We start from the raw sequence: 12119 nt of genomic DNA on the forward strand, positions 1-12119 counted from the left end.
TAACCATTGTATATTGTCATTATTAATGAACACACATGACATTAAAGCGACCAACGCTTCATTGTGTCTCTTGCAAGCATTGAGGTTTTTATCTTAATCGACATCGTTTACCACCACTCCAGAATCGTCTTACTCCTGACATACCCATATAAACTGCATTCATTTTAACCTGACATTCCTTTTTGACTCTTAACACTGTACACCCAGCAGTTTTAAGGTCCTAACATACACATAGAACTCACATAGCAGGATATCTGCATACTGTAGCCACTTGCCTATACACTAGTGTTGTAGCAGGATGCACAATTGTATTTATGCAAGCTAAACAAGCCAAAGACATGTCTGCATCTACCAAGCTAGACAGCAATTTGTATAAAGCCACACAGCAGTCTGCACTGTCTATGCATAACTGTTAGCATGACGGAAAGGTTAAAACACTATTTTGGAGTCAGATAACAGATAACATTAATCCAGTAGCACAGGGTAGGACTACATGCATTCCTTCGCCACTCATTTACTTCCACTATTTGGTTTGTGGAGAGGTTTCTTGCTGTTGGTGACCTCGGTGTACCATTTGGTATATCTGAGGGGTTTCTTATGTGACCAGGTGATATTCAATACACAAGACCCAGAATAAACTGGAGCCAGAGACTGCTATACCAAAAATACAAATTTTGTTGACAGTGTATGAAATAAAAGACTTGTCTCATTCAACTAGGTGGCAGCAAGGTGGTTCAAATAGAAGGCCTAAATGCAGGCCATAATAAAGGAGAGATGGAGTAAATTGTACACTTACATTACATTACATTACAGGCATTTGGCAGATGCTCTTATCCAGAGCAACATACAACAAAGTGTATAACCATAACCAGGAACAAGTATGAGGAAAACCCTAGAGAGAAGTACCGGTCCAAGTGCAGGGAACAACCGCATAGTTCAACTTGGACCCTGAAGGTTAAACTGATTAACACTAACACAACGAGAACGGCAACAACGCAGTCTATGGAAAAAATACAAGCAGTAGTTAAGACAGTTAATGCACCTAAGTCACCTACGAAACAGCTGCCTAGTTACAACCCTAAGCTTACAGTCATTTACAGGGGGGTAGGGAGGGATGGGGAGAGGTGCAGCCTGAAGAGGTGAGTCTTCAGTCGTCGCTTGAAATGGGTCAGTGTCTCAGCTGTTCTGACCTCCACGGCGAGGTCATTCCACCATCGTGGGGCCAGAACAGACAGGAGACGTGTTCTGGAAGTGCAGGTACGAAGCGGGGGAGGTGCCAGGGGTCCTGAGGTAGCAGAATGGAGGGATCTGACTGGCATGTAGGGTTTGAATATCTTGTGGAGGTATGCTGGGGCTGATCCCTTGACTGCCTGGTATGCTAGGACCAATGTTTTAAACTTGATGCGAGCTATAACAGGCAGCCAGTGGAGGGTAGTGAGCAGGGGAGTGACGTGGGAGTGTCTGGGGAGGTTGAAGACCAGACGAGCTGCAGCATTCTGAATGAGTTGCAGGGGTCTGGTGGCAGATGCCAGTAGTCCAGCCAGAAGAGAGTTGCATTAGTCCAGGCAGGATAGAACCATTGCTTGGACCAGGAGCTGGGTTGAGTAGGTGGTGAGAAAGGGGCGGATTCTCCGGATGTTATACAGGGAAAATCTGCACTTAATACATAAATCAAATCAACAATAAATGAGCAACCAAAGAAAATAGACAATGTGGGGCTAGACTGCACTATCAGGGAGGTTAGTGTTGAGATATGCGTAAAAAGAGGAAATTGTCACAAAATATTTAGGCAAATTATGAATAAACCACCACTACACAAGAACCAATTCGAACTAAATCAAAACTGTTCTACAACACTCAAATGTACCTACTCACAGCAAGCTAAGGTGGCTCAAACCAGACAAAGCACACATGCAAGATGGCTACTCTATGACTCAGTCCTCCCTTTAACTGTCAGGAATCCTGCCTGATTCTCCTTGTGTTCCGTTTTAGTTTTGTTTATTTTTTATTTTCTAGTGTGTATTTATTTTTATTTTCAGTTTACTTGTTTTCGTTTGCGGTTGTGTTTTCTGTGTTCGTGTGCTTGGGTGTGCGTTTGTTATTGTTTTTCCCCCTTAGGTTCCTGGTTCCTGTCCACGCCCACGCCCTGCCCCAGTTCCACCGGTTTCCGCATCTGCAATCAAGCCTCCACTTACCTTCCTCACCTGCATCCCATCTTCACTCATTGGTGTTGCTATTTAGTTTCTGTGTGCACCTTTTTTCTTTGCCAGATCGTGCCTCTGATTTTTCGAGTAGCCTTTCCAGCCTTGTTTAGTGTTTTTGTCCTTCCTGGTTTTTGACTTTTGCTTGTTTGTTTCCGACCTCGAGTTTAGCCTGCCCGTGTTATTCCTTGCCTTGGTATTTTGACCCTTGCCTGTTTAATCGACCTGCCCCCGGTTCCCGTTTTGTGCCTCTGCCCTGTCACCGAATTCCGGAATTTGTACCCCTGCCTGATTGACTTAAGAACTGCTTCTGATTCTGTGCTTCGCAAAATAAATCGCATCTGCAACTAACTCTGGTCCGCTTCTGAGTCCCACCCCAGACCCTGACATTAACACAGCAGAAAGCCCCACAAGAAAAATAAAACAGAAAATGGCCCATTCAATTTATTAGTTGAAAGCACGCTAAAATCTAATAAATCTGGGGAAAAAACAGTGGATGGCTCCTCTAGTAATGTCTTTGTTTAAAACTGAAAGAAACACAAGCACATTAATACACAAAAGGAAACTTTACAAGAAACATTTTACAAAACATATGCAATGTAAAAGTTAATAATATTAGACACTGAAGACGACTTAGGCCGAAACATGTCTGTCTATTTTCATGTTCGCAAATAAAATCTAAACAAGTATGAAGAAGTCTTAATAATAATAATAATCTATATTTATAAAGAACCATGTTAATATTGTATTAAAGGGACTAAAAACCTATTTATAAACATCTCCGTTCTGCTTGAGCATACCTTATTTTTTGGCTGATATGTCTAAGCAATCACTCCAAGTTTTAGTCCCTCACCAAATATGAAGAATCTAACAACACATTTTTAACAATTATTTAACAAATCTTTAATTTCCATACTATGAGCTAAAAGAACGGACTGGACCCTCCCAAACCCTTGGTGATGCAATTGCCAATTACGCGTCGTCCTGTGGAGCTACCTGCCACAGTCAGCACTGACACACATGAGCCATCTCCTCAGGATCCAGCATTTATTTCCCAGCCAAATGGCACCACCCACTGGTCAGTTGTTTTGTTTAATATAAAGGTTGTGAAGTGCGGCAGGGTGGTGCAGTGAATAATGCTGTCGCATCCCAGCGAGAAGGTACAGAGTTCGAATCCCAATCAAGGGCCTTTCTGTTGTGGAGTTTCCACGGTCTCTTGTCCGTAGGTTCTCCCGGTACTCGTTCTCCAAGCCGATCACCACACCCCCCAAGGTGAGTCCTTCAGAGTGTGTGAGACTACTATCAGATATATTCCCGTCACAAGGGGCCTCAGATAGACTCATTGAACGTGGAAGCAATAAACGAATACGCAATTCCGGTTCAGAGGATGCAAATTTGCTTACATGTCCTAGCCGAATCTCCCGCCACAGCCCAGACCACCCCACCTCTGGATAATATAGACAAAGTACTGAGGAACCAGATTCATTTTCAATCTTGGCTTCAACTAGCTTTGCTTATTTTATTTTTTCTTTATATTTCATTCTTCAAAAGTTAGATACAATTGTTTTGCCCTGACATAACATAAAGATGTTTTGCTTAAGATCTGATTCTGCAGCATGAAGAATATGCACATGGTTGGAACAACGCAGAATAAGCAATGTATATAGCTTTGACATAAAACAACACACACACACACACACACACACACACACATTGCACAGTTGCATGAAATGGGGCTCTTGTCCTTGGAATCAAGTGTTAGCTACAGACATTATACTCCCAAGATTTAGTTAAAGACCCTGTCACACAAGTTACCTGAGATTCCTTCAAGTAATTTCAATTGAATATTTTTTTCAAAATCTTTGCAACATTCTAACTGCAGACTGGCAGGCTTTATTAATTGCAGTTATTCTTGCAAGCATAGATAATATGCCCTTACTAGTAAGCTAGCAAACTAGCAAGCACTACAGCTGATTGCTAGCTGTGTCAATTCTGTTATCTAGTTTATACAGATACTGCACTTGTAGCTGAAAGAGGAGAAGGAAATTGACATCATTTGGTTGTAATTAATCCTTTATTAAGAACACCACAGTCAGGAACAGTCAGCATAAATGAGCTATAGATATGAACGATGCGCTTTGCCATTATTTGAATAAAACAATTTAGCATTTTCCCCACTTTCCCCATTTCCCCACCGTGGGTTGTCATTTTCTAAATTTGGAAATGTGCTGAGTCACTTTTTCAAGAAAATAACATTACGAACTTAGGCCCTACTATCTGCTTCATACACATCTTCTAAACACCATTAAAACAGACACTGCTGCTCATGTGGCTCACTCACTGCCTTAATGTTAGTTAAGGAGCAAGATAAGTCATTTGACATTAGTTATGCAGTAGGATATCATTTAAAATAGCATTTTTAAAAACAACAGATAACAGTATTAAAACCTTATTACATTAAACAAATAAAAAAACTGTACATTTAAAAACTTAGTAAACTTTTTAAAATAAATTGCCATCAAAATATAAGTTACACCTTTACCCTTATTAATAAGCTTTATCACTTAGATGCTCGTTAAGAAACAGCTTTTCATGCTTTCCTTTAATAATGAATACATGCAATCCAATGTGCATCACCACCTTTGTCTTTATCCAGTCACAAAATGCATTTCACAACCTGCTCTTAATATTAAATTCAACAAGGAAGTCTTTTCGTCAGGTCTGCCTCAAGGACAGTAATCTGAAGTATTTTCCCCTTAGAATTTGCCAAAACCGATAATTTCACAGCTGTTCTTTAAAAAAATTTCTTCCAGGGTAGCATGTCCCTGGACCCCCCTGCAGGGTTGCAATTCTGGAGATTTATGTATTTCAACACCCCCTAATATTAAAACTAAAGTTACGCCCTTGGTCTGCCAAGTTTTGGTCATATATCTAAGAGTTTTGATATATATTTTCATCCTCAGAGTATTTGTTTTCAGTAGGATCTCTGTAATTCACATAGTCAGCTTCATTTCCAGAGTTTCGAGTGAGTGTTTCTGCATTCTCGTAGTCTTGCTCATCCTCTTCCTCACTGGCCTTTCCTTTGGCAAAGTAGGCATTCATTGTACCTGAAGCAAAATGTGCGTTAGACTCTGTATAATGTAGACCAGTTAGTTACTCATACTCAATGCAATCAATGAGATGGGCTGGAATCACAGATCACACACAAATTTGATTCCTTATTGCTACTTTCATGATGCAAAGTGATACAATCTATGTTCAAGTAAGCATTACAAGATGTTAATGATAATGGGAATGTGATTGAACAGTTACATAAACTATTTTATAATAAGCTATTTATATAAAAAGAGCTTTCATTTCTATATGGTGAAACAAAAATGTTTAAATGATACCCTTTAATAAAAAGCTGAGAATCTTTAACCATATGCAAATTTGATCACAAATATAAAATTGGGGACTACAGAGCCAAATGTAGGTCAGATGTATGTGTTGCTCTGTAATGAGGTACTGACGTGCATTGCTCGCCGTCTTCACAACTTGGGTGCGTCCTGAGCTGTGTCTTCTCTTCCAGAACAGCAGGAAGAGGACGAGTGGCACCAGTACCAGCAGCAGTCCTCCTGACACTCCTAACGCGATTGGCAGGATCAGGGAGGCTGAGGAAGAGGAGAACCCATGTGAATCACGGGGCTGTTCTTGAGGATCGTATCCCGTTAGAATTCCCATATGACGGCACTCATTAGTACCACGTCTATGTTTTAGCATTTAGCGTTCATTTCAGGTGTTTTATTATCAAAATCCAGAAGGGCACTGCAAAGAACATCCCCAGTGTTAAACAGCAAATCGATCAAAAAATCTATTCCAACAGAGTATACTAAAGATACTAATAGTGCACATATTGTCCCAGTTGGACAATATAGATCAAATAATTTTTTGTAATTGCACGGATAGGCTCTCACTCAATTATGTTCATTTAAATATACAGGAAGGCAACACATTGACACTGTTGGCTCCTTACGTGTGATGGTGAGAGGCAGCAGCGGGCTGGCAGGAGAGCTGAATTTGCAGCTACTTCACTGGCACAAGCAACTATGCAAAGAATGTTTATACGCATGGAATCCATATCGTTTCTAACAATTACATTACTGAGAGATAAAGAGCAAATATATTTGGTACCGTATGTGTATTTACTAAGTTTGCAATACCGCCACTGGACCCCTGAAAATCTACTTACATTTCAGGCCTAAAATGATTAAAGCTGCCTCCACATTAACTTGGTATAAAACGAAATGAATAAATACCTAAAAACCTGGAAACTGTTACCCTTAACCTTTACCCTTTTCTTTAATCTGAATGTACATTTTCCACGCAGTGTGCAAAATTTTTACTGTTACCACTTCAAAGGTTAGTTTTCTAGTGATGTCACACATTTGTCTTAGTCTTCCAGATTGACTGTAGAACATGTGTTTCCCTTACCTGAGCTGACAGAGAGGAACAAGTCACAGAGAGGAACAGAGCAACTGACTGCCAATAATCAAGAAAATTGGACATCTTCAGACGAGATCTAATTAATATAACAACATGAGGCTGCAACTTTACATTCTTTATAAGTAAAGAGACTCCACTTACCTGCTTGCAAACTGACAGGCAGGTAACCTGTTGGAATGAAACAAGGAAAATTGCAGCTATATATATACATATATATATATATAGAATTTGTAAAAAATTATTATTAGCAGTTGATTTGGTCACAATAGCCATTTTCACATTCATTACATTTTTAATGATTGTTAAACCTTTATAAACATAGATAAAGCAGAGAAAATAACGTCATGCCCATAATACAATTGCAGACTGGATAAAACAAGAACCGCATCAAAAACTCAGTGCGGTATATGTAAAATGTTATTTTTAATGTAGATCTTAAAAAATAACGAATAAAACTCAAAGACAGTTTTCTAATTTTCAGTCTCATTTTTAGTTGAATTTCAGTACATGAAAATGTTTTTTTTTTCACAATTAACTTTTTGTTTTAGTCTCATTCACGATAACCAGAACGTGTGTTTCCCTTACCTGAGCAGACAGCACCTGCATCCTGCCTGTGACCACAGTAGTGTTCTCCAAACCCTCTGTGTGAGCACTGTGAGAGTGAAGATTCACTGCCTGAACAGCCAACATTGTCCATCCAAATTTCTCCAGTCCGCTGGCCAAACTGGGCTACACCTGGAGCAGACAGAGCTGTACCACAGCCCAGCTCTCTGCACACCACTGCAGCATCATTCATATCCCAGCCATCATCACACACGGTTCCCCACTGTTGTCCGTAAAAGACCTCCACTCTTCCAGAGCACCTGCCATTCCCACCGACCAGTCTGATCGGGAGACCTAATAGTGGAGAAGAAAATATTGATCATGACTCAGTTTGTCTCCTCGGTTTTAATTATCGCATCAAACATTTGAACGAGAAGTAATTCAGTCCATTTTAATATGTAATGTTAATTTCCAATACTTTGCATGACATTAGAATTTGTTCCTTTTTATTTCATTCAAAAACCAGACCCTTGATACACAATGGCTATTGATATATTCAGTTGTATTTACTTAATTGTAATGTAGTGGCATGCATCTGGTACGTGTCTGTGTGTGTGTTTGTGTGCGATGTGCTCTTTGACTGATGAGTTCATGTAGTGCTTTAAAAAAAATTTGATTCATGTCAACGTATAACAGTCAGTCATGAATTTTGAATTAATCCAGTTGACTGGAAAAGCATTCAGTCAATATGTAAATTTCATATACAGTCTTTTATTTATTCAGATTTATTTAGTGAGTAATTAGTGATAGATGTACTTTGAAGAAAACATTCCTTAGGGTGCCATTCTATCTCTTAAATATACTTTACAGATTCTGTTCAGCAAAAGGGTAATATGTACCTCAGTAAGTCTTTTTTTAAAAATGAAGCTGTCCTTGATTGCTATTCAGAGAAAAACACTTATAGTTCCTATAACATTTCTTAGAGTGCCATCTCGTAAATTCATCAGATATTTAACAATGGTACTTACCTGACAAATTTGGAAATTGCAAAGGAAATATACTGGCATGGATTCAATCACCATTTATCCTTAACTTTGAGTCTGAATTAAATGCAGGTTAACGATTTCTTCATAAAAACAATTCAGCAAGTTTAGCAATGAACAAAATCAATTGACCAAACAGTAAAGAAACAAACACTTGCATTCATTTATAAGCCAAAGTTAAGTGTACATTTTGATTGAATACAAACCAGAGTCTATGTGAGGTAGTAAACCCACAATATATTAAAATATCAAAGGAAGATGCTAAAAATGTATCAACTATTATGGTACAAGGGCAATGTAATAATTAAACTGTACAATCTGGATCAAAGAAGTTCCTAAAACGATACCACCCCAGTGAATAAACAATGCTTTTCACTGGGGTGGTACTCGAGAGGTAAGTCCTGCCCATGGCTTTGATCATTCATATACCTTGTTTGCTAGTAAAAGGTGCTTATTAGTACCCAAATAAAGCACCATTATACCTTTTAGGGTACACTTGGGAAATTTGTTCTTTAAAAAACAAACATATACCTCTACTGTACCATTATTCCTGAAAGTTTAAAATAATATTATTGGGAATTAATAAACATGATGTCAGCACTATTAATTGGTCTGAATTTAGTGATGTCATTCTCCAAACGAGTATTCCAGTCTAAGACATAGTAAGTCCCTCACCAGAGCAGACAGCACCTGCATCCTGCCCGTGACCACAGTTGTGTTCTCCCAACCCTCTGTGTGAGCACTGTGAGAGTGAAGATTCATTGCCTGAACAGCCAACATCGTCCATCCAAATTTCTCCAGTCCCCTGGCCAAACTGGGCTTCACCTGGAGCAGACAGAGCTGTACCACAGCCCAGCTCTCTGCACACCACTGCAGCATCATTCATATCCCAGCTATCATCACACACGGTTCCCCACTGTTGTCCGTGATAGACCTCCACTCTTCCAGAGCAACTGCCATTCCCACCAACCAGTCTGATCGGGGGACCTAATAGCGGAGAAGAAAATATTGATCATGACTCAGTTTGTCTCCTCGGTTTAAATTATCGCATCAAAGATTTGAACGAAAAGCAATTCAGTCCATTTCAATATGTAATGTTAATTTCCAATACTTTGCATGAAATTAGCATTTCTTCCTTTTTATTTCATTCAAGAAACACACCCTTGATACACAATGGCTTTTGATATATTCAGTCGTATTAACTCAATTGTAATGTAGTGGCATGCATCTGGTATATGTCTGTGTGTGTGTGATGTGCTCTTTGACTGATGAGTTCATGTAGTGATTTAAAAAAAATTGATTCATGTCAACGTATCACAGTCAGTCATGAATTTTGAGTTAATCCAGTTGACTGGAAAAACATTCAGTTAATATGTAAATTTCATATACAGTCCTTTATTTATTCAGATTTATTTAGTGAGTAATTAGTGATAGATGTATTTTTAAGCAAACATTCCTTAGGGTGCCAGTCTATCTCTTAAATATACTTTATAGATTCTGTTCAGCAAAAGGGTAATCTGTACCTCAGTAAGTCTTTTTTTTTAAATGAAGCTGTCCTTGATTGCTATTCAGAGAAAAACACTTATAGTTCCTATGACATTTCTTTGAGTGCCATCTCGTTAAATGTATCAGATATTTAACAATGGTACTTACCTGACAAATTTGGAAATTGCAAAGGAAATATACTGGCATGGATTCAATCACCATTTATCCTTAACTTTGAGTCTGAATTAAATGCAGGTTAACGATTTCTTCATAAAAACAGTTCAGCAAGTTCAGCAATGACCAAAATCAATTGACCAAACAGTAAAGAAACAAACACTTGCATTCATTTTTAAGCCAAAGTTAGGAATACATTTTGATTGAATACAAACCACAGTCTATGTGAGGTAGTAAACCCACAATATATTAAAATATCAAAGGAAGATGCTAAAAATGTATCAACTATTATGGTACAAGGGCAATGTAATAACTAAACTGTACAATCTGGATCGAAAAAGTTCCTAAAAGATACCACCCCAGTGAATAAACAATGCTTTTCACTGGGGTGGTACTCGAGAGGTAAGCCCTGTCCATGGCTTTAATCATTCTTATACCTTTTTTGCTAGTTAAAGGTGTTTATTAGTACCCAAATAAAGCACAATTATACCTTTTAGGGTACACTTGGGAAATTTGTTCTTTAAAAAACAAGCATATACCTCTACTGTACCTTTATTCCAGAGTTTAAAATATTATTATTGGGAATTAATAAACTTGATGTCAGCACTATTAATTGGTCTGATTATAGTGATGCCATCCTCCAAACGAGTATTCCAGTCTAAGACATAGTAAGTCCCTCACCAGAGCAGACAGCACCTGCATCCTCCCCGTGATGACAGTTGTGTTTTCCCAACCCTCTGTGTGAGCACTGTGAGAGTGAAGATTCACTGCCTGAACAGCCAACATCGTCCATCCAAATTGTTCCAGTCCCCTGGCCAAACTGGGCTTTACTTGGAGCAGACAGAGCTGTACCACAGCCCAGCTCTCTGCACACCACTGCAGTATCATTCATATCCCAGCCATCATCACACACGGTTCCCCACTGTTGTCCGTGATAGACCTCCACTCTTCCAGAGCAACTGCCATTCCCACCGACCAGTCTGATCGGGAGACCTAATAGCGGAGAAGAAAATATTGATCATGACTCAGTTTGTCTCCTCGGTTTTAATTATCGCATCAAAGATTTGAACGAAAAGCAATTCAGTCCATTTTAATATGTAATGTTAATTTCCAATACTTTGCATGAAATTAGCATTTCTTCCTTTTTATTTCATTCAAGAACCAGACCCTTGATACACAATGGCTTTTGATATATTCAGTCGTATTAACTCAATTGTAATGTAGTGGCATGCATCTGGTACGTGTCTGTGTGTGTGTTTGTGTGTGATGTGCTCTTTGACTGATGAGTTCATGTAGTGCTTTAAAAAAAATTGATTCATGTCAACGTATCACAGTCAGTCATGAATTTTGAGTTAATCCAGTTGACTGGAAAAACATTCAGTCAACTTGTAAATTTCCTTTATTTATTCAGATTTATTTATGTAAAAGTAATTAGTGATAGATGTATTTTGAAGCAAACATTCCTTAGGGTGCCATTCTATCTCTTAAATATACTTTACAGATTCTGTTCAGCAAAAGGGTAATCTGTACCTCAGTAATTCTTTTTTTTTTAAATGAAGCTGCCCTTGATTGCTATTCAGAGAAAAACACTTATAGTTCCTATGACATTTCTTTGAGTGCCATCTCGTTAAATTTATCAGATATTTAACAATGGTACTTACCTGACAAATTTGTAAATTGCAAAGGAAATATACTGGCATGGATTCAATCACCATTTATCCTTAACTTTGAGTCTGAATTAAATGCAGGTTAACGATTTCTTCATAAAAACAGTTCAGCAAGTTCAGCAATGACCAAAATCAATTGACCAAACAGTAAAGAAACAAACACATGCATTCATTTTTAAGCCAAAGTTAAGGATACACTTTGATTGAATACAAACAACAGTCTGCAGGTAGTAAACCCACAATATATTAAAATATCAAAGAAAGATGCTAAAAATGTATCAACTATTATGTTACAAGGGCAATGTAATAATTAATCTCTACAATCTGGATCAAAAACGTTCCTAAAAAGATACCAACCCAGTGAATAAACAATGCTTTTCACTGGGGTGGTACTCCAGAGGTAAGCCCTGCCCATGGTTTTAAGCATTCATATACCCTTTTTGCTAGTTAAAGGTGCTTATTAGTACCCAAAAAAGCACCATTATACCTTTTAGGGTACACTTGGGAAATTTGTTCCTTAA

The 12119-nt window shown here is 38.4% G+C and overlaps 1 protein-coding gene across 1 annotated transcript in view; it reads right to left on the minus strand.

Annotated features, from left to right (window-relative positions):
• The window catches only part of LOC135244078 (deleted in malignant brain tumors 1 protein), a 70411-nt gene that overhangs the window by 22928 nt on the left and 35364 nt on the right, over positions 1-12119 (minus strand). The window contains exons 14-16 of the mRNA XM_064316276.1: positions 10613-10924; positions 8948-9259; positions 7272-7583 (exon numbers count right to left, since the gene is read on the minus strand). Of these exons, the coding sequence (XP_064172346.1) occupies positions 7272-7583; positions 8948-9259; positions 10613-10924 (936 nt within the window). The remainder of the gene's footprint in view (positions 1-7271; positions 7584-8947; positions 9260-10612; positions 10925-12119) is intronic.

This window comes from Anguilla rostrata, chromosome 17 (assembly GCF_018555375.3).
Source record: "Anguilla rostrata isolate EN2019 chromosome 17, ASM1855537v3, whole genome shotgun sequence".
Classification (NCBI taxonomy): Eukaryota; Metazoa; Chordata; class Actinopteri; order Anguilliformes; family Anguillidae; genus Anguilla; species Anguilla rostrata.